At 45.4% G+C, this 23,439-nt stretch overlaps 1 protein-coding gene across 1 annotated transcript in view; it reads right to left on the bottom strand.

Moving 5' to 3' along the window:
* The window catches only part of IL34 (interleukin 34), a 14,671-nt gene extending 5,088 nt beyond the window's left edge, over positions 1-9,583 (bottom strand). The window contains exons 1-4 of the mRNA XM_006860314.1: positions 9,556-9,583; positions 3,849-3,982; positions 3,400-3,477; positions 3,009-3,170 (exon numbers count right to left, since the gene is read on the bottom strand). Coding sequence (XP_006860376.1) covers positions 3,009-3,170; positions 3,400-3,477; positions 3,849-3,982; positions 9,556-9,583 — 402 coding nt within the window. The remainder of the gene's footprint in view (positions 1-3,008; positions 3,171-3,399; positions 3,478-3,848; positions 3,983-9,555) is intronic.
* Positions 9,584-23,439: the final 13,856 nt, after the last annotated feature.

The following is a 23,439-nucleotide window of genomic DNA, read 5'->3' as shown; positions in this document are numbered from 1 at the left end:
GTTATATGAATTGTTGAATGTGAAACTGATGATGTGCCCTGTAAACTTTCACTCAATCCACAATAAAAACCTTAAATTAAAAAAAAAAAAAGCTGTAACCCACGTGTTTGTGAGTTGTCTCCCAGTCTAAGCAGGTCCACGTTTAGCCGAGTGAACTGCTCCACAGGGATTTCTTAGCTCAATCTCGACGCGAGCAGATTGCCAGCCTTTCTTTCATGGCATCACTGGCTGGGTTTGAACCACCAACCTTTAAGTTGGTCTAGTGCTAACCCATCCGTTTGTGCCTCCCAGGGAGCAAAATTATCACAAGACCCAGAAATCTCACTCTTGGATATCTGCACCCAAAACACTGCAATCAGGGATGTAAACAGCTGGTTGTCCACCAGTGTTCACTGCCGTACTGTGCACAAGCCAAGTGTCAACGGATAAAGATAACCACACACACAAGAGCCCCAAAGAAAAACACCAAACCTGTAGCGTCCATTCCAATTCACTGAAACCCCAGGTGTTTCAGAATAGAACTGTGCTCCATAGGATTATCAGTGGCTGTGATTTTGTTGTTGTTTTGGGGAAATAGAAACAATGGAATATTATTCTGCCATAAAGAGAAATGAAGTATTGGTCAATACTCACACATGGATGAACCTTCAAACATGCTGATGTTGAGTGAAATAAGCCAGACACAAAAGGATAGATAGTGTATATGACTCCACTTAAATAGCTAGAATAGGCAATTGCGTGGAGACAGAAAGCAGATTACAGGTTACCAGGTGCTGGCAGAGGAACGGGGAGTTTTTGTTCAGTGTGGAGTCTATTTGGGGCAATGGAAACCTTGTGGAAATGGAAATGGTGATGATCAAACAACATGAGGAATTAATTAATACCACTGAATTGTACACTTAAAATATACTTAAAATGACAAATTTTGTTATGTATAATTTACCACAATTATGAAAAGCAAAAGCCTCTGATCAATAGCTCCACTCATCAGGTACTGGGAGTCGTGGTGTGGTGCTGTAGGATAAGCACTTGACTGCAAGTTCGTTTGAACTGCAAGGTAGGAGGTTCAAACACACCAGCAGCTCACTCGAAAACCCTATACAGGGTTGCTATGAGTTGGAACCAACTTGACTGCACTTAACAACAACCAGGTAATAAGGGGTGAGACTTGCTTCAGAGTCAGGGGCCCAACTCACTCACCACAAATCCTTTTCCCCAGCACTAGCCCCCAGGGCTCCAATACCTTTTTTTTAAAAAAAAAACATGTTTTGAAAAAACTTCAGTGAAAGCAAAAAAGAATGTAGAGCAAGGTTGAAGCAGAGGGTTCTGCTCCAGACAGATGGGGAAGTAGGAGCCTCATCCGCTCCTTCTCTTTACAGTGGAGTCTAAATGAAGGCCCCATGTGCCAAGTTTTAGGTCACACGACTAAAAGCAGAGCTGCATCCAGACTCCGGAATGGAGTCTCCCCCAGGCAAGTGTGACGTCCCTACACGTGAAGTCAATTCTAAAAGCTGGGCATATCTGGAGAGCGCCCCCTGGTGTGGAACTGTAGGATAAGCTCTGGGCCACAAGGTCTGTTTGAACTGTAGTTCAAATTCACCAGCCGCTCCTCGGAAACTCTATACAGGGTCACTATGAGTCCGAACCGACTGGATGACACTTAACAACAACAACAGACAACTCATATTGTTAGAAAGTTAAAAGCTAGTTAAATTAAATAAAAGAAGAAGCACAGGTACAGATAGAACCCAGAGATGGTGGCCTTGGTCACCCTTCAGGTTTGGAACTGAACTCACCCTCGTGGCTCAATTTTCAGCTAAGCAATAGACAGGAATATAGGGGAGACATCAATACTAGTGAAGTACATCTACCATAAAACGGTCAACCATTCGAGATCTCAAGGGCAGCATTTAGCCAAGGACATAATGCAGGAGGATGGGGAAAGAAGGAGGCATGGACACAAGAACCACAGGGAGGAAGTGGGCTGAGAGATGGTATATGGAGGGGACCGCAATCACTGAAATGAAACAAAGTGTCTGATTTGTTGAATGCAAAACTGATCATCTGCTCTGTAAACTTACACTCTATTCACAATAAAGAGTTTTAAAAAAAAATCCACTGGTGTAGTGTTTGAATAAAGAGACTCAAGGGTCTCAACAAGTTCCAGGCTCAAGTGGACAGGGCGAGACCCAACTCTGAAGAATCTCCCAGAGGCAGAAAGCCCCTGCATCACCCACTTGTCCCACGGGGACAAAAGAGCCACCAAGGAAATGGTGGGGTCTGTTGAGCCCTGTCCCAGGAACTGAGAGACCCTCTCACTGGTCTGATTGGGGAAGTTCTGGCAGCTGTGGAAACAGTCGCTGACCCCTGGGTCCTTTTACAATACGAGATTGCAGTTGTTTCACTTTCTGGCTTCTGGTCAGGGGCAGCAGGTGGCTGTCCCAGGACAGGTGTGTACAAGGTCCTGGAGAAGGTTGGGAGAGCATGGAGGGCACACACACAGTATGTTGAAACATACACTGATCCCATCACCTGGCTTTCGAGTTACTGCTTGGGATGTTTGGGGATAGTCCCTGGTAGGACAAATGCTTAATGGGGTCAGCTACTAACTGAAATTTTGGAGGGTTTACTGCACCCAGTCCAGAGGCATCAAGAGACCTAGCAAACTGCAGTCATTAATGACCCCTCAAAGCTCAGTTATACTCTGACACACGGGGCTCACACTGCTGTCTATCCCCCAGGTCACCCAGCAGACAGGTAGATGAGGAAGAAAAATCTGAAAAGTTCGATGATTTGCCAGGACCCCAGAGAGAGAGACAGGGCAGGGTCTCACACATACCTCCTGTCCCCGGCTAGCCCACCTCCCCTTCATGCCTGGCCTCCTCTTTCTTCCATGGACTCCTTTTCCCACACCCCATGTGTGCACCTCCTCCCGCACCACCCCTTGGCCACACTTCTCCAATACACACACACACGCGCGGGACTGCCCACACATCCAAAAGGCTCACCCCGAGGCCTTGCTGGACATCGAAGAGCAGCATCTGGACCTCATTCAGGTACTTCCAGGATGGGTGGTCCTTGTACAGCAAGTCCTGCACTGACCTGGTGGCACTGAGACTCACCCAGACCCACAGGTAGCGCAGTTCCTGCTCATTCACCCGGGCTCTCTGCTGCAGGGAGAGAAGACACCATGGAAACCTCCAGGCACTGCCCACTCCACCCCACTCCACTCTGACCCCAGATCTTGCCCCCACAGAGGGAGGGACCCCAGGGCTACAGCTATCCAGGTAGGGCCAGGTCAGTGTGGACAGATGGCGGGGAACCCTGGGCCGTGTGATGTGTGCCTCAGGGACCCCCCACCCCAACCAGTGCTCTCCCCAGCCCAGAAAGGATCCTCACCAGCCGGGTGATGTTGGCGACTCTGAGCACCCCCTCATAAGGCACACTGATCCTGTAGTTGATGGGAAAGTAGTATTTCTGGGGAGGAGCCAGAACAAAACGTGAGTCAGAGTCAGAAATGCTGAGACCGGTGGTACCAGAGGAGTCCCTAGGACCAGCTAAAAAGAGCCTGAGAGTCCCAAAGGTCTCCCGGAGTCAGAGGGAGAGCCATGTGGAGGTGGGACCAGGGTCAGAGGAGGGAGGAAATGTGGAGGATGGAGGGAGGGGGGCAGCATTACAGCCCTGCTTGCCCCTGGTGTGCCACTCAGGTGTGTGGACTGAAGGCAGAGAAAGGAAAATGGCAAGATCAGGGCTAACACAAGTCCAAGGGGGGGCCTGAGGGTCCCAGACGCAATGCCTGCTGAGTAGGGACCAGGAAAGAGAGACCCAGCTGGCACCCAGGAGGTTACCATGTACTGCAGCCGGTTCCTGTACTGCAGCTTGTCCCGCAGGTAGCCCGTGAAGGTGCACGCCTCTCGCTGGGCCAAGGGCCATACCTCCAAGCCTTCGTTCCCCATGGCCATGCCAAGGAGGATGCCGAGATCTATGGAGCACACCCAGCAAGATCAGGTAAGCAACACAATTCACACAGCTCCTCAGGTGCACCATACCTACAAGAGTTGCAGGGGCTCATGGGAGAGGCAAGGCAGGGGCACAGAGCCCCAAGGAGCCCTTCCCACCAAGAGCGTTCTTCCAGTCTGGCTCCAGGACCCCCCAACTCCTTGCCCCCAGGATGGGCATGGCTCCCCATTCCTGTCCCTGAGGCAGGCACCTCCCTCAACCCCTATCCCCAGGTTGAGCACAGCGTCCCTTCCAGGGTACCTAAGGAGTGACATGTTCTCAAAGCCTGTTGCTAAATTTTCCATCTGGGGATTCAGGAGGTAGTTCCAATTCTAGAAATGACTTTTTGTTGACCCAAGCCATTTACTTTCCTGCTCTTCCTCACTCTAGCATCTCTGTACCAGGGGGTTTGTAAGTGCCCTCACGGTTGATTCAAGATTCCTGGCGCATCCTGGACTGGTCATTACCGGTTTTCACCACTGGGTGGCGCTGTAACATTAAAAAAAAATCTGATTTCCGTGGGACCCAAACTGGAAAGACTTAACAAAAAAATATCTGAGAGAATTTGTAACAAATACGGGACAAGGACTAAGTTGATAAAGGCAGAAAGAACAAAATATAAATGGGCAAGAGATGTATCCAAAAAACCAGCTTCACTAGGAATGAAAGGTAAAGGAAGTAAAATTAAAGTATTCACCAATTTCCACCAAAATGGATGTTTTGTTTCATTTCATTAATGAAACATTTAATGCTGGCAGCTGCTCTCATCCTAAAAAGCAATTTAGTAACTTTTGCTATTAATAAACTTTATAATGACTACACCCTTTAACCCACTTCTAGGAACAAATCTTAAGATAGCAAGAGAAAAGCAAAAATAAAAAGAGAGAAAAACAGAAATAGTCAAAAGACTTGTGGACAAAGATTTACATGGCAGCATTGTTTTATAATAGTCTATAGGTTGGATCATGACAAGTTATGGACAACATTGTGAAGTATGAGTATTTCTGAACACTTAATTGTGCTTATGAGGAATCTCTACCTGGACCAAGAGGCAGTTGTTCAAACAAAACATGGGAACACTGAATGGTTTAAAATTAAGAAAGGTGTGTGACATGGTTGTATTCTTTCACCATATTTATTCAACCTGTATGCTGAGCAAATCATCTGAGAAGCTGGGTTATACGAAGAAAAACATGGCATTAGGATTGGAGGAAGACTCATTAACAACCTGCGATATGCAGATGATACAACCCTGCTTGCTGAAAGTGAAGAGGACTTAAAACATTTACTGATGAAGATCAAAGAGCATATGGATTGTACCTCAATGTAAGGAAAACAAAAATCCTCACCACTGGCTCAATAAACAACATTCTTATCAACAGAGAAAATATTAAAATTGTCAAGGACTTCATTCTTCTTGGATCAACTATCAACACTCATGGAAGCAGCAGTCAAGAAATCAGACGACATATTGCATTAGGCAAATCTGCTGCACAGGAACTTTTTAAAGTGTTGAAGAGCAAAGATATCAGCTTGAGGACTAAGGTGTGCCTGACCCAAGCCATGGTATTTTCAATAACCTCGTATGCATGCGAAAGCTGGACGGTGAATAAGGAAGACCGTAAAAGAATCAATGCTTTTGAGTTATGGTATTGGAGGAGAATATTGAAAGTGCCATGGGCTGCCAAAAGAACCAATAGATCTGTGTTGGAAGAAATGTAGCCAGAGCGCTCCTTGGAGGCCAGGATGCTCAAACTTCATCTCTCATACTTCGGACATATTGTCAGGAGGGGCCAGTCGCTGGAGAAGGATATCATATTTGGTAAGGTGGAGGGTCAGAGAAAAAGAGGAAGACCCCCAGCGAGATGAATTGGCCAAGTGGCAGCACCAATGGGCTCAAGCACGGCAACAATTGTGAGGTTGGCCCAGGATCAGGCAGTGTTTCGTTCTGTTGTGCATAAGGTCGCTGTGAATTGGTACCAACTCAATGGCACCTAAGAACAATAGATTGTAATCTAGATTCTCAATCAAGAATATGGCAATAAAAACCACCGTGTTAAAGAATGTTTATGATAGGCTTACCTAAAGGGGGGAAGTTCCGATAAGCTTTGAAAACCAAAAAACCCAAACCACTGCCATTAAATGGCTTACACGAGACTTACACCGACCCTATGTTGGGTTTCTAAGAGTACAAATCCTTACGGGAGCAGACAGCCTCATCCTTCTCCAGGGAACAGCTGGTGAATTTAACCTGGCAGTTAGCAAGCAGCCCAATGCTTAACCCACAGTATCAATAGGGTTCCTTTCCAATATGCTGAGCAAAGTTAAAAAAAAAATCATGAGTCAACACTCCAGATTTGCATACATAGACAGCATGGCTTGAATCTTGCTAAATATATACAAATTCACATAGAAAATGTGGCGGCTAGAAATGCTCCACCTCTCAGGCGCTGTTTATATTCTTCTTTCTACTTTTCAGAACGTTGTTTTTTAATCTATAAATCAATATTTATTATTGTTTTAGCCCAAAGCAATAATTATTCTTTTGTCATACAAAGATCAAACAATAAAGCATAGCATTGTGAATGTACTAAATGCCGATGAACTATATACTTTAAAGTGGCTAATTTCATGCTGTGTGACTTTCACCTCAATTTTTAAGAAAGGAACAGTTGGGAGCTGCCAGGTGGAGCCAGGCTGAGTCAGCGCTCATCTGAGAGCAGAGACTACAAAGGGCAATTTCCATTCACTTCCTTGGCACTGTAGGGGACTTCTAGCCTGGGCCACACTAACTGTCCAAGGTCACTCCCCCCCTGGACACACCCAGCTCAGTCCTGCCTCATGCATTTGCTTTGACTGGAATGCCCTCACTTAAACCCCTGGGTCTCTTAGTCTCCTCAAGCCGTGGGCCCACATGGGCTTCAGTCCTCTGAAATTCTGACAACCACACTCTTTGCAAGATTTTTAATTTGCCAGATTCTGGAAGGCAGGACCATGTCTCCCCAGGAGTTCCCCTTTCCCCTAGGTTCCCGACACAGTATCAGGACAAAGGGGACAGATAAATGCAAAGAAAACCTGAGTTTGTCCCTTCCACTCTGCTTGCATCTAGTCTCCAAGTCAAAAGCCTCTGTGCTTGGTCAAGAGTATTCTTGCCTCGGGTTTTTGCTGATGCTTTTTGCCTGCATCTTCTGACATGGCGGACCTCATTAGAGCCCTCGCCTGCCCACACGGCCCACACCCATCTGTCTCCGCACCATCTGCTGCATCTCAAGGCCCTGGGGAGCTGGTGAAGGCAAAGTCACATGGCACCCCCGGGTGTCTGACGCTGGGGTCTGGGGCCCAAGAATCAGCATTCCTAGTGAGTTCCCATGTGAGGCTGGTCTGGGAGAGGGACAGTCCCAAAGTAGAATCCCAGGAGCCAGATCTGATCTACAGAGATTTCACACAGAAATCTCCATGTCTATCTTTTCTTCAAAAATCAGTTACTTTGTCCACCCAGGATCTTCCTTCGGATCAATTCCGACTCATAGTGACCTTATGTGGGGTTTCCGAGGAGCAGCTGGTGGGTTTGAACTGCAGACCAGTGCTGATCGTAGAGCGCCATACCAGGAGTCCGTATATGGTGGTGCTGGTGGCTGTGTGCCATGGAGTTGGTTCCGACTCATAGTGACCCTGTACAGGGTTTCCAAGGCTGTAAATCTTTACGGGAACAGAACGCCTCATCTTTCTCCCGCGGAACAGCTGGTAGTTTCGAACTGTTGGCAGTCACTAAATAGCACAGGGACTTCTGGTGTGGCGCTGTAGGATCAGCACTGAACTGAGAACAAGGTCAGCAGTTCAAACCCACCAGCTGCTCCTTAGAAACCCTATAGAGGGTCACTGAGTCAGAACCAACTCTACGGCACTTAACAACAACAAATAGCACAAAGGACACACGGTTGCCCACTCCACCCACGTTACCCCAGCTGTCTGAGTCTGTGTCTTCTGCTGGGGGCCTCTGGATGATGCCTCAGCACCAGGGACTTTGTCTCAGAGCCTCTGGTGCCTCCCAGCCCGGGGTGGGTGAGCGGAGAGGGGCACTCAAGTGCCTCACAAGATCTGTCTCCACAGCCTCCGCAGCCAGAGCTCCAGCTCTAATTCTAAGCTTCTTTTCCACTGTCTCCACTCAGAGAAACAAACCAAGGAACAAACGGAGGAGCGAGCAGCATGGAGCCCTCACGGCCCCAGGGTGAGGCAGGGGCCCACAGCAGTGAGACAGGCTTGTCTCCTTGTCCCCTCTCCTTCCAGGGCCCATAGGCTGAAGAAAGGCCAAGAAAAGCCCTTCCTGATGGAGACACACATGAGGCTTGTCCTTGCCCAGATCTGTATCTGCATCTCCTCCCTCTTCCTCACACCCCCCCAAACTTTTTCAATTCCCAAGAGGTTTCCTCATAGCGACATTCCTTTTCATTCTCACCTCCACCTCTGAAACAACCTTCACTACTTCCTGTCCAGATCTTTGCAAACACCACCCTACCCCCAGCTTGATCTTCCAGAAGCACAGTAACCCCCAATTGTATCCCACCCCCAGCTCGAGAACCCCCCAGGGCTCCCTACGTAAGTGTAAGTGTGGTTTACATACACGCTCTTCACCTTGGCATTCACAGGCTCAGCACTCTGGGCCTAAACCAGCTCTGTGTCCCACCGCTGGTCCTCTGCTCCCTCACTGTTCCATCCACCTGGGGCAGTATCCTCACCACCTTTGAGACCATTTCAGGTGATGCCTGCCCGCCCCCCTCCCCATTGACCTTCCAGTCATCTGAATGTGCCGACCCTTTGCCACACCCCCAGCATGGCTCCCTGTTCATTTGGCAGGTGCTCCATATTACCTAGCCTTGTGACAGGCATGAGGAACAGAGGAAGAGACAGACAAGGTCCTGTTGTCATGGCAGTGACTATCCAGGGGGCATGTGGGAGGCACCGGAAAAATGTGTTGAATTTAGTCTAATTGAATCTTGGAGTCTGAGGGGATCTTGGGCTAGCCTTCCACCCACCAAGCTTAAGAAGCTTCCAGATCTTTTTTTCAAAATCCTCATTTCCCCTTATTTTTCTTTTTACCAACAATACTGATCCGTTGTTTTGGTTCCATTAGGGAGAGGAAGGGGCAGAGGGCATCTAGTTACATCTCTGACTCCTTCACAAGGTCCCCTCCCTGGCTGCTACACCCAGGGAAACCAGAAATCCTTCCTCACCCACCTCAGCTCCTACAGGTACTCCAGTGTCAACAAGTCTGAGAAGGTAAGCGGTGCCTGCCCAGCCCTGTGGCCACACTGCAGGCTGTGCCCACCCAACCTGTGACCTGTTTCCTGCCTCCGCTGCATGCCTGTCTGAGATCCTGGGATCAGCTGGAGACAGGGCAGAGAGCTAGCCACCCATAGCAGGGCTGTAGTTAAGGTGGGAAGCATCCTAACTTCTCCCAGGCAAAAAAAAAAAAAATGCCCTGGTTGCCATGGTGACAGCACAACCCAGCTCAGGGTCAAGGCCTCCCAGGGAGGGTCCCCATGGACCAGTACTCACAGTGCAGCCAGGCGTGTCCCCGGGGCATGATGGTGAGCTGGGTCTCTCGGAGAGCAGAGGTAGCTGTCACACACAGTGTCCACAAAGCCCCAAATGGGGCCTACATGGCCTCAGGTCCACAAAGATGGTCACACAGCAGGAGCTGGGTGTCTGGGCAGGGGACACAGCAGGTGCTTCTTGGGGTAATGCCACGCCCTTATCTGCCAGGCAGGGCGGAGGGCACCGAGAGGGCAGCGACTGCCAAGCCCATCGCAGCAGAAGACTAGGTCTAGCCAGTGGCCTTGGAGGTCTTCCTTCCCAAAGAGGCAGAGTCCCTCAGAATCTGGGGCTGGGTTGCGATTTCTCGTCAGCAGCTGCTCAGTGTGAAAGCTGGTGCTGGGGAGAGGAAGGAGGAGAAAGACAGATTATGTAAGAAGTGAGCAGAGCTGCCAGCCATCCCAACTCTCGGGGAGTCTACAATGGGGGCTGCACCCACTGCCTGCCTGGGGCCATGGGAGAAGGTGAGGACAAAGCCGCCCTGACTACTCAGGGAGGCAACCTCCCAACAGCCAGAGAGCAGCACTGGTCCAGAAAACAGAGGCAATGGCACCAGATGGGACAGAACAAAAGCAGGGTCTAGGAGTGAGCAGTGCTGGCTAAATCAATGGGTGCTTCCTGAAGAGGTACATTTCAAGGTCAACTCCAAAGCCAAACCCACTGCCATCCAGTAGATTCTGACTCATAGCAACGCTATATAGGGCTGGCGAGGTGGTCAGTCTTGACTGGAGCAGACAGCCTCATCTTCCTTCCACTGTAGGTTTGAACTTTTCAGTGAACAGCCCAGTATCTAACCCACAGTGCCACCAGGATTCCTGTTAAAGGTAAAGTATGCTCTGGTGGCGTAGTGGTTACGAATCAAGCTGCGAACCGCAAGGTCAGCAGTTCGAAACTATCAGTTGCTCTGCAGGAGAAAGATGAGGCTTTCTGCTCCCATAAAGATTTACAGCCTCAGAAATCTTTATGCAGGGTCGCTATGGGTCAGAACTGACTCCATGGCACTTTAACAACAATAATCCTCATATAAATATTCATTATCTCTTTGTTTCGTTTTTCCATCAGAGTCAGTTGCAATTCACAGTGAGCCAGAATGAGAGAATCTTTACAGGAACAAATGGCCAGGTCTTTCTCTCATGGAACTAGCTGATGGACAGGTCCAAATTGCACTGTAGGAGAAGCACTAGACTGCTAACCACAAGGTCGGCGGTTCAAACCCATCAGCTGCTCCTTAGGAACTCTACGCAGGGTCACTATGAGTCAAGACCAACTCGACGGCGCTTAACAAGTATGGCATGGGCCATACTTACACTGAAAAGCTAGTCATTGTTTATCTACAATTCAAAATTAATCACCAGTCCTGTATTTTTCCTTGCTATGTCTGGCAACCTTGTGCTAACAATGGAGGTAGCGCTTTCTGAATACTCACTACTATATGCTAGACTAAGGGCTTTACAGTCACTGAACCCTCACCCAAATCTTAAGGGACCCTAAAATCTCATTCAATCAAGGATAAAACCAAGGCCCAGAAAGGGTGAGAAACTTGTCTAAGGTCACACAGCTTGTAGGAAGCACAGCAGAAATGCAACCCAGCCTGCCAGCAGCCACCATCATGCCTACAGGAATCAGAGAGCGTTTACCTCTGGGCACTGGACTGAGCACTCAACACACGGTCATCTCATCTATTCCTCAGTGGACTCTGTGAGATAAAGGCCATTGTCCCCATTTGGCCGATATAGAAACTGAGGCTGGAGAGGGTGTGTTGGCCAGAGACAGAGCCAGTTCTGAAATTCAATCTCTGCTGCATGCCTCGCCCTCTCCATTTCCCCTCTGGTTGGGGATATGGCCACAGGTAGATGGCAGAAGAGGAAAAAGTAGGTTAGGACTTGGGAGCCTTCTCCATTATGGTATCCATGGTGTTCATCACAGAATGCTGGCCCGGACCCTTGGAGGTTCCCATGCACACAGACAAAACCTCACCCAGAGAATTCGGGTGCTTTCACATTTCCTGTCTGTGTGAAGTCACCCCTGAATCGGTCCCTTATCCAGCTCTCTGTTCCGGTTTCGCCTGATCCTCCTCCTCCACCTCTTCCTGCAATTTCCCTGCTGATACAACAGCGCTACAAACACTAACCTAACTGTAACTTTTTGTTGTCGTAGAATTTTCTTTTTCTTGGTTTTGTTGTTAATTGTGTTCCATTGAGCTGACTCCAATTCACCGTGATCCCATATGACAGAGCAGAACTGCCCCACAGGGGTTTCTTGGCTGTAATCTTTACCAAAGAAGATCACTGGACCTCTCTCCAACAGAACCACTGAATAAACTCGAACTGTCAACCTTTAAGTGAGCAGCTGAACACTTACCTGCTCTGCCACCAAGGCTCCTTTTTACTAATGTATCATTACATCTGAACTCCTGGTGTAGTGATGTAGAATCAACACTGGACTGTGAACCACAAGGTTAGCAGTTCAAACCCACCAGCTACTCCTCAGAAACCCTATACAGGGTCACTGTGAGTTGGAACCAACTGGATGGCACTTCACAACCACAACATCATTAACATATAACCTCCTGGTTCTGCTGCCGCTGCCTCTCTATCACTGCCTCTCACAATGTAGCACCGTCTCTGCTGTGACAACTCTCTCTGTCTCCTGGGTCTAAGAGGTTCTTAGCACAGAGACTCTGGGTCCAAAGGAGGCTCTCTCTTCCCATCTCTTCTTCTGAAGATAATGCTTCTCTTTCTTCCTCTGAGATGACTCATTTTAAGCCTAGCGGAGGAGCAAAATGATCAATTCTCTCTTTACCTACCCACTGCCATTGAGTCAATTCTGACTCCTAGCGACCCTATAGAACTGCTCCTTAGGGTTTTGCTGACTAAATCTTTATGGGAGCAGATTTCTATGGGACCCTTATCGTTCTCCCAAGGAGCAGCTGGTGGGTTTGAACCGCCGACCTCACGTTTGGAGCCCAACACTTATTATGAGCCCAGCCCTCATTAACAGTTTCATATACCGTATTTGCATGGTTCCACCCACATATGGGTGTCATGCACCTTGTTTGCATTACTAGCAAGCTGTCCAGTCTTCCAGGTGGGCCCCAAACACTGTATTTGCAAAGTCCCACCAATCATTCAGTGAGAGGTACAAGATCATAGCTACAAAAAACATACATCACACCACACTATCCATGGTGGGAAGTCAATAGATCAAAAAGCCTGTTCGTTATTCAGACAACACAACACCAAAAGCATTTTTTGTTGTTGTTTTGTTTTTTTTTTAAGTTGAAAATCTTGTGTCTGGAAAGCAGGAAATGGGCAGAGTCTCTGGTTTTTCTCACATCTTACTGAACCGCTTGGTTCTGTCTTTTAGATGCACTTACAAGTCTATAGCCATACCACTATGAATGCGCCTGATTGCAGAAGCTAAGCAGGGTAGGGCCTTGTTCGTACTTGGATGGAAAACAACCTGGGAATTTCAGGGGCTGTAGGCTTTTGTTTTCTTTTAGGAGCACTGGTAGCGTAGTGGTTACAAATTGGGCTGCGAACCTCAAGATCTGCATTTCGTAACTACCAGCTGTTCTACAGGAGAAAGAAGAGGCTTTCTGTTCCCATAAAGAGTTATAGCCTCGGAAACCCTGTACAGGGTCACTATGAGTCGGAACCGACTCCATGGCACATAACAACAACAACAACATAACTCTGGAGGCATTTCCTTCCCGCTACTTTCTGAAGCCATCTGCTTTGGCTCCTTTCTTCCTGCTTAGGAATCAAGACCATTTCCCCTACCCACGCAGAGAGCAATGGAACCCCAACTGGAATCCTGGTAGTTTAAACCCAGAATTGTGCCCCAGGCCTTAAGAAAAGTTGTAATTTGATATTCAGGGCTCTAAGAGCTGTGTGGAAAAACTACCCCAAATTTTAGTGGCTGAAACCAACAGTCATGTAATATTTTTTATGAGTTTGAAGGCTGGCTAGGAGACTGGGCTGATTGCGGATGGGCTGGTAGGAGGCATGCTGGTCTGGTAGTGTTCGTTTTCCTGGCAGAAGCAGGGTCATAAGAAAGGCAGCAAAAGTATGAAGGCCCCTGAAGACACAATCACATCACTTTTACCTCGTACGTTCTGTTGGTCAAAGCAGATTTAAGAAATGGATGGGTGGGCAAGGGGAGAATTGGAGCCACTTTTTCAACCATTTCATTACATCCATCCAATGCTTTTTTTAAAAAGTTTTTATTGTGGATTAAGTGAAAGTTTACAGGGCAGATCATCAGCTTTACATTCAACAAATCTTACACCTTGTTTCATTACAATGATTATAATCCCCTCCATTTACCATCAGTTAACAGTATTTCTCTCTATTCACTTTAGGGTTTTTAAAAAAAAAACAAAAACAAAAAACACACTCAGGCATATAAAGCAATTTACACCACCAAAGGGCTCATTCTGCAAGTCTGCCTCCTGGCCGCCAGCTCTCAGTCCCTCTCTTCCCATGAATCTAGAGTCCTCAGCTGCTCCCTCTCTCTATATCCCCAACTCTGCCTCCATCTCTGGCGTCATTACTTCTCTGGATAAGGTCTCACATTCCAGTTGTGCTCTGGTCCTAGGGTCCTCTGTTTCTGGACTGTAAGATTAACTACTCCCAGTTTTTGTTACAAAACTTCTACCTTTACAGTTGTGACAGTTGCAATTAGTCATGATAACAATTACTTGCTATTGAATCATAAGAATCTTATCCCCATCTCTTTTAACCAGACCCATCTAAACAAGATGAAAACTATTCAGTGGGGACTCTTTCTTCCCCCACATACTCTTAGACTAACCCCCCCTCCTTGAAACCTTGTAAGCCAGTAACTTTGTGCCTTTATCGCCCCCTCATTTTAGGTAACCAATGTCTAAGTTGCCCGTCCCTATATACCCTGTGTACAGAGGGGATGGTATTGATACTTGATGTGAAGACTCCTTCCCTCTCTGTTGGTATTTAGTTATTACCTCCATGAGTATAGGTCAAGTTTATCAAATTGTAGCAATTTACCCTTGTTTCCTTTATCAAAAATTGGTTTTTACTTTTTTTTTTTAAATCTTCCTCTAATCGAGTTCTGATTATCAAGCCATTGAGGCTAGGTTAAATGGATACTATCGGCAACTTTGGGTGTTCTTATGCATTTCCCCTCACTTCATATCAGCTGGATGCTTCACTCTCAGCTCTAGTCCTCTGTGGCTATGTCCTTGTCCATGGGCTCAGGTGTCCCCAGGTCACACCACATCCAATGCATTCTTTTTTTTTTTCCAATGCATTCTTGTCCCCACCATGGCCAGACCTGACCTAAGAGGCCCAGGGGACAGAGCACAGACTCATCTCAACAGCCTGACCACTTCTCAGTAAACAGAGCAGAGCCATAATGGCCCCAGAGTCATTCCACCGAGTGTCCATATTCTGTTGTTGATGTAAAGCACCGGAAGTCAGTTCCAACTCAGAGCCGACCTGTGTACACCAGAATGAAACATTCACTGTGCAGTCCTCTGCCAGCCTCACAATCATTGCTATATGTGAGCCCATTGGTGTTGCCACTGTGTCACTCTGTCTAGTTGGGGGGTCTTCCTCTTTTTCACTGACACTCTAATTTACTGAACATGATGTCCTTCTCCAGGGACTGGTCTCTCCTGATGATATATCCAAAGCACATAAGTACAAAATCTTGCCATTCTTGCTTCTAAAGACTTATTCTAGACATAGTTCCTCCAAGACAAATTTTTTGTTCTTCTGGAAGTCCATGGTACTTTGAATATTTTTCACTGACACCATAATTCCAATGCATCAATTCTTCTTTGGGTCTCATTGTCTAGCTTTCACATGCATATGAGGTGATTGAAAATACTTTGGCCTGAGTCACATGCACCTTAGTCCTCAAAATGACATCTTTGCTCTTAAACACTTTAAATAGGGTTTTTGCAGTAGATTTGCCCATTGCAATGTGTTCTTTGATTTCTTGACTGCTGATTCCGCAGTCACTGGTCATAATTCCAAGTAAAATGAGATATTTGACAACATCAGTATTTTCTCCATTTAACATGACTGGTCCAATTGTGAGGATTTTTGTTTTCTTAACATTGACTTGTAATCCATACTGAATGCTGTAGTCTTTGATCTTCATCAGGAAGCTTCAAGTCTTCTTCATTTTCAGCAAATAAGGTTGTGTTATTTGCATATCACAACAGGATGTTAATGAGCCTTCCTCCAATCCTGATGCTTCGTTCTTTTTCATCTAGTCCTGCTCCTAGGATTATTTGTTCAGCATACATATTGAAAAAGAAAGAATACAACCTTGATGTATACCTTTCCTGATTTTAAGCCATGCAGTCTTCCCTTACTCTGTTCAAATGACTGCCTCTTGGTCCATGTACAGGTTCCAGATGAACACAATGAAATGTTCTATAATTTCCATTCTTTGCAATGTTATTCATAGGTTGTTATGATCCACACAGTCAAATGCCTTTTCAGGTAATATACACAAGTAAATATCTTTCTGGTATGCTCTGCTTTTGGCCAAGATCCATCCAGCTGATGTTAGAAGCTCAGGGGGAAATAGAGCTGGCCCAAAGCCACACAGACATCAGGCCAGCAGTCCCTTTTCCATGCTGTGAATTAAACCATTCTGCCCTTTTAGAATGTGGAGAGGTAAAGTTTTAGTGTTTGCTACAATTTGGATGAAGCTAGAAGGCATTACGCTGAATAGAAAAAGTCAATCGCAAAAGAAAAAGTACTGTATGAAATCACTTCCATAAAACAGCAAGAAAGGCAAGTATATAAAGAATAAAACTTATTAGTGATTACCAGGGGGGAGCGGGAGAGGTAAAGTGGAAGCTAATCGTCATACAAATATTGTGTTGATTAAGGAGTCCTGGTGTGGCGCTGTGGGTTAATGCACCAGACTGCAAAGTCGTTTGAATCGCAAGGTCGACAGTTCAAGCTCACCAGTTGCTCCTTGGAAACCCTATACAGGGTCACTATGGGTCAGAATCGACTCGACAGCACTTAACAACAACAACAACAAAGGATAGAATTGCACAACTAAATATTGTAATTGCAAACAATAAATTGTACACCTGTGAAAAGTTGAATTACCAAAAGTTGTATGATAATCCCCTCTGTATACAGGGTTGATAGGGACGGGCAACTTAGACATTAGCTACCTAAAATGAGGGGGCAATAAAGGCATGAGGTTACTGGCTTACAAGTTTTCAAGAGGGAGTTTAGTTTAATAGTGTGTGGGGAAAGATAGAGTCCTCACTGAATAGCTTTCATCTTGTCTAGATGGGTCTGGTGAAAAGAGATGGGGATAAGAGTCTAATGATTCAGTAGTGAGTAATTGTTGTCATGACTAATTGCAACTGTCACAGCTGTAAAGGTAGAAGTTTTGCAACAAAAAGTGGGAGTGGTTAATCTTACAATCTAGAAACAGAGGACCCTAGGACCATCAAGGGAGAAGAGCACAACTGGAATGCAGGACCTTATCCAGAGAAGCAGCAGCACCAGAAATGGAGGCAGAGATACTGACATGGAAAGAGGGAGCAGCTAAAGACTGTAGACTCATGGAAAATGAGGGACTGAGAGCTGGCGGCCAGGAGGCAGGCTTGCAGAATGAGCCCTCCAGTTGTTTAAATTATTTTATATTCCTGAGTATTTTTGTGTGCATCCCCCAAAAAACAAACAAACAAACAACAACAAAACAGAGTGAATAGAAGCAAATACTGTTGAACAATGATGCACGGAGGGGATTGTAATCATTGCAATGAAACGATGAGTGTAAAACTCATGTTCCCCCATGTAAACTATGATTCAATTCACAATAAAAAAAAATCTTTTAAAAAGGTTGTGTGATAGATATATTTACAATGACTAAACAAAAAAAAACAAAACAAAAAAAGAGTAGCTGCTCAGGCAGTTTATGTACAACCAAAAACCTCATGGATTTGGTTTCTTGGTTTGGAGTTCCGGGTCATAGTGTCATAGGACGCCTCAGACCTAATAACGTGTGTCGTGCTTCTGCCCCACCGCCTCATTCTTTTCTTAGTGCCTAGCTTCTTAAAGCTTGCAAGTGGCTGCCTAAAGCACAACGAATACTCTCTATTTGCCTAGAACAACAGAGGAAGAAGGAGAGTCCGGAACAGGAGGTGGATACGGGACTAACTGCCACCAAGAACAACTGCCTCCTTTGTCGTGAGACCAGAAGACCTCGATGATGTCTGGCTACCACTACTGAACATTCTGACTGAAGAATCCTGATCAAAACGGAAGAAATGCAAAACAATTTCAAATTCTCACGGGGGCCACACTTCTTGGAACCATGAAGGTTGGATGAACCCCTTGAATATTGCCCTGAGATCATCTTTAAATCTTACACCAAAAATATCCCTTAAAATCATCTTAAAATGTTATTGTTGTTGTTAAGTGCCGTCAAGTTGGTTCTGTCTCATAACAACCCTATGGAGGGTTGCCAAGGAGCTTGTGGGTTAATAGTCTAGTACTTATCCTATAGTGCCAACTTAACTAGTAAACATGTCTGCTTTGAGTCCTAGACTCTTTGAAGAGGTATCTATATGGAATCAAACTAACAACAACAACTTTAAAGAGAAGACAGGAAACGTAGGGGTCTGTGAATATATGTGAATGGGGGAGGAACAACTCAGAAAAGGATAGTGAGAATGGTTACACAACTTTGTAATTAACATCACTAAATGATACATGTAGAAACTGTTGAATTGATGTTGTTTCGCTGTGTATATTCTCAACAACAACAAAATAAATAAAATGATATATATACCGATATATATAGAGAGAGGATGAATCTGACGACATACACCAGGACTGAATCACAGATGTTGTATATGAGGTAATGGGAGGAAAGTAGAACTAGGTTGAGACCACAGAAACAGTGAGATTAAAAAAAAAAAACAGTAGACATAGAAACCATTTGTTCTAGTTAATTCTAGAATTTATACTTCTGGGTAACATGCCACTCACCACCCCAATCCTACTAGTAGAGACAGAATTCCAGACATGGGACACATGCCTAATGCAGGACCCACCTGAGTCTCAGAGAGGTGGCCTGTATCCAACTCAGGCTAACATCCTAGGTTCCCATTCAGTATAAACTCAATCTACAAGAGTGTATTTCTACCCACCTGGACTCTGGGCTTGGCGTCTGACTTGTCCTGATCAATGGGACATGCTTGTGCATTGGAGCTTCCCTGCTCTCTGCTGGGAGAGCTTCCTGTCATTGTAAACAAGTCCAGGCTAGCCTTCTGGAGGAGGTGTGGCTGAGGTCCCAGTCATGTGAGTGAGACCATGCTAGACCACGCAGCCCCAGCCAAAGTTGCCCAGACTAGAAGAACTTCCCAGTCAACCCACAGACCCATGAGAAACAATAAATGCTTTTGTTTTAAACCGCTAATTTCGGGGGTGGTTTGTCAAGCTGCAAAAGCTGATACAGAGTATTATCCAGCCATGAAGACAAGTGAAGTTCTGAGAGAGACATGCTCTGATACAGATGAGCCATGAAAATACGTTGAGTAAAATAAATCAGGTACAAAGGACAAATACATGATCCCAACTTACACGGAATCTCTAGACTAGGAGTCCTGGTGTGGCACTGCAGGATAATGCATTGGACCACAAGGCCAGTTTGAGCAGTAAGGTCGGCGCTCCTCAGAACCAATTCAACGACACTTAACAACCGCAAGAATAGACAAATGCCTACAGACAGAATGCAGGGTAGAGGTACCAGGGGCTGGGAAGATGGGATTAGGGAGTTATTGTTTCTGTTTGGGGGATGACACATTTTTGGAAATGGATAATGATGATCGTTACAGAACACTGTGAATGTAATTAATGCCACTGGCCTGTGTGCCTAAAATATGGTGACAATGGCAATTTGTGTCATATATATACACATGCATACATATATTACCATAAGGAGCCTTGGTGGCACTACAAGTTAGGCATTTAACTGCTAACTACAAGGTTAGCACTTCACACCCACCAGTCATTCTGCAGGAAAAGGCTGAGGCTGACTGCTTCAGTAAAGGTTCACAGCCTTAGAAATGCTATGGAGGATCACGGTGAAACGGAATCAACTCAGTGGCAATGGGTTTGGGTTTGGTTTTTGGTGTATATTACCAGAATAAAGTAAAGAAAGAAAGAAAGGGAAGGAGGGGAGGAAGGAGGGAACAAGAAGGAAAGAAGGAAGCAAAAAAGAAAGAAAAGCAGATTGTCACCGCATGAAAATGCCATCCTATCTGCAAAATGCTGTGACTGGAGCGGGACTAACCTCACCCCTACCGCTCATCTGTCATTTTGTTATATTGTAGTTGTTTGTGTGTTGCTGTGATGCTGGAAACTATGCCATCGGGATTTTAAATAGCAGCAGGGTCACCCATGGTGAACACGTTCAGCAGAGCTTCCAGACTACGAGTAGGAAGGTGACGAAGAAGAGCATTTCTGAAAAGTTAGCCACTGAAAATCTTATGACTAGCAGTGGAACACTGTCAGATACAGTGTCTGAAAATGAGCCCCTCAGGTTGGAAGACACTCAAAATACAACTCAGAGTAGAGCGGACCTTAAAGATGTGGATGAAGCAAAGCTTTCGGGGCCTTCATTTGCTGATGGAGCACAACTCAGAATGAGGAGAAACAGCTGCAAACATCCATTAATAATCAGAACACGGAAAGGATAAAGTATAAATCCAGGAAAATTGGAAGTTGTCAAAAACTTCCAATAGATATTCTGGGACTCCCACACCCACCATTAAAAGTTATTTAACAGCAAATAGATAGATAGATTAATTAATTAATTAATTAAAATAGAATGTAAAAATAAAAATCCTAGGCATTAGTGAGCTGAAATGGACTAGTATATGGTTTATTTGCTGGGAACGACAAACTGAAGTGGAATCGCATCACATTCACTGTCAAAAGAGCATTTCAAGAACTGTCTTGAAGTCAGTCCAATGCTGTCTGTGATAGGATAATACAAGGAATACCACTATTATTCAAATTTATGCATCAACCACTTAAGCCAGGGATGATGAAACTGAAAAATTCTGCCAACTTCTTTAGTCTGAAATTGATCAAACATGCAACTCAAGATGTACTGATAATTACTGGTGATTGGAATGCAAACATTGAATACAAAGAGGCAGGATCAGTAGTTGCTGGAAATGGCATGATAGAATTTTGTAAAACAATGACCTTTTTTCAACAAAAGGCAACTATACACATGTACCTCACCAGACGGAATACACAGGAATCGAACTGACTACATCTGTGGGAAGAGAAGATGGAGAAGTTCATATATATCATCAGCCAAAACAAGGCCAGGGGCTGACTATGGAACAGACCATCAATAGCTCATATGCAAGTTCAGGCTGAAGCTGAAGAAAATTAAAGCAAGTCTACGAGAATCAAAATATGACCTTGAGTAAATCCCACCTGACCATCTGAAGAACAGATTTGATGCATTACACACTAATAACCAAAGACCAGAAGAGTTGAGGAATGACAGAAAGAACATGACACAGGAAGAAAGCAAATGGTCATTAAAAAGACAGGAACTAAAGAAAACACCAAAGTGGATATCAGAAGAAACTCTGAAACTTGCTCCTGAATGTTGAAAAGCTAAAACATCTGGAAGAAATGATGCAGTAAAAAAGATGAACAAAAAATTGCAAAGGGTATCTTGAGAAGACCAAGTAAAGTATTATAATGAAATGTGCAAATATCTGGAGCTTAAAAACCATAAAGGAAGAAAGAACACCCTCAGCACTTTCTCAGCCTGAAAGAACTGAAGGAAAAAAATCAAGACTCAACTTGCAATACTGAAAGATTCTATGAGCAACATATTGAGCGACACATAAAGCACTTAACAACAAAAGGCAATATTGAAGATGAAGCCTGACATCAATTTGCAAGGAAACAACTCATCTTGTTCTTGCCCTAACTGAAGAGAATCTACAGTTAACAGCAGAAACAGTCACCCACACCATAGACAACAATTGGTTCAGCTTACACAATTCTGAGTGATAAATTAAAATTGAACAAATTGTCCACTCCCTGGATGCCAAAATTGTTGCAACAAGATCAGCTGCAGACAAGAGCAGAGTTTTTAGTGGAAATTCTAAACAGGTGGGATCAAGAACCTGAAGCATTTCTTTGAAGAATTGTAACAGGAGATGAGACATGGTTTTACCAGTATGATACTGAAGACAAAACACAATCAAAGCAATGGCTCCCAACAGGTGGAAAAAAAGCAAAGTGAACCAGTCAAGAGCAAAGGTCATAGCAACAGGTTTTTGGGATGCTCAAGCCATGTTAGTTGTTAACTTTCTGGAGGGCCCAAAAAGTTATTATGAGAGTGTTTTGGAAAAGTTATCCAAAGCTTTAGCAGAAAAACACCCAGGAAAGCTTCACCAGAGAGCCCTTCTCCACCACAACACTGCTCCCGCTCATTCTTCTGATTGTTGTTGTTACGTGACAAACCAACACCGAAGTTCAGCACATTAACCCATTGTTGTTATTGTTGTTGTTAAGTGCTGTCAAGTTGGTTCTGACCCATAACAACCCTGTATAGGGTTTTCAAGGAGTGACTGGTGAGTTTGAACCGCCAACCTTACCATTCAAACATATTTTGCAGTCCAACATATTAGCCCAGAGCACCACACAGGACTCCATGAGCCCATTAGACCAGGGTAATTTTATGAGTGTTTCCATGGGAAGTTGTTAAGCATCCCTCTTACACTCCTGACTTGGCTCCTTCCGACTTATTTTTTGTTTCCTAAAGGAGCTCTGGTAGCGTAGTGGTTACGAATCGGGCTGCGAACCTTAAGGTCAGCGGTTCGAAACTACCAGCCGCTCCGTGCTAGAAAGATGAGGCTTTCTACTCCCATAAAGATTTACACCCTCGGAAACCCCTGTACAGGGTCGCTATGAGTCGGAACCGACTCGATGGCACTTAACAACAACAACAACAATCTTAAAAATATATATATATTTAAAAGGTACCCATTTTTCTTCAGTTCATTATGTAAAAAAGACCACATTGATATGGCTAGATTTCCAAGACTAAATGGCTGGTATCATTGTTCACAAAAGTGGCTTGATCTTTATGGATCTTATATTGGGGGGGGGGGCTTATACATTTTAGCCTTTAATTCCATTTTTGAAGTCCCCTCAAATTCAGTCAGAGTCACTGCTGGAAGAGGAGGTGAAGGAGGAAGAGTGTTTGCCACGCTTGTGGAGTCTGTGCATTTCTTCATGAGTTCTCTGCATTTCTCCTTCCTTTGGGGTCCATTCACCATTCCTGATCCTACTATGTCAGGAGCCAAGGGACTCACAGGAGTCATGCCAAGGCAGGCAGTGAGTAGGGAGGGAGGTAGCTGCCAGAGGTGGGTAGGTTTTTAAGAAGTGGCATTGTGGATACCCAGGCTGTGGCACAGATTGAGGGATCTCCCTGGGAGGAAACTGTATTCCCCAGGGGAGTTCTGGGGGAATGGAAAAGGGGATTGGAGGAAAGGCAGAACTGAGAGGCAATGGACAAATAGAATAGTAACCTCCAGGACCCACAATGATGAGAGAGTATGGATTCGGCCCCACCTGCCTGGTACCAACATCCCACATGTTCATGTCTTTCCCCAGGCCTCCTCACTGCCTGGGCTGGATTCGCCTGTCAGTCCTCACCTGGCTTTCTGACCAAGCTTTTTCCAGGAAACAAGCAGAGGCAGTAGCAGATGAGCAGCTTTCCCACGATGTCTAATCTGAATGAAATAACAGGTTCTCTTCATACGTCTGGCCTATGAAG

This window comes from Chrysochloris asiatica, unplaced genomic scaffold (assembly GCF_000296735.1).
Source record: "Chrysochloris asiatica unplaced genomic scaffold, ChrAsi1.0 scaffold00037, whole genome shotgun sequence".
In the NCBI taxonomy this organism is placed as follows: Eukaryota; Metazoa; Chordata; class Mammalia; order Afrosoricida; family Chrysochloridae; genus Chrysochloris; species Chrysochloris asiatica.
Note: the sequence above shows the minus strand (reverse complement) of the source record. Positions and strands in the feature narration are given on the sequence as shown.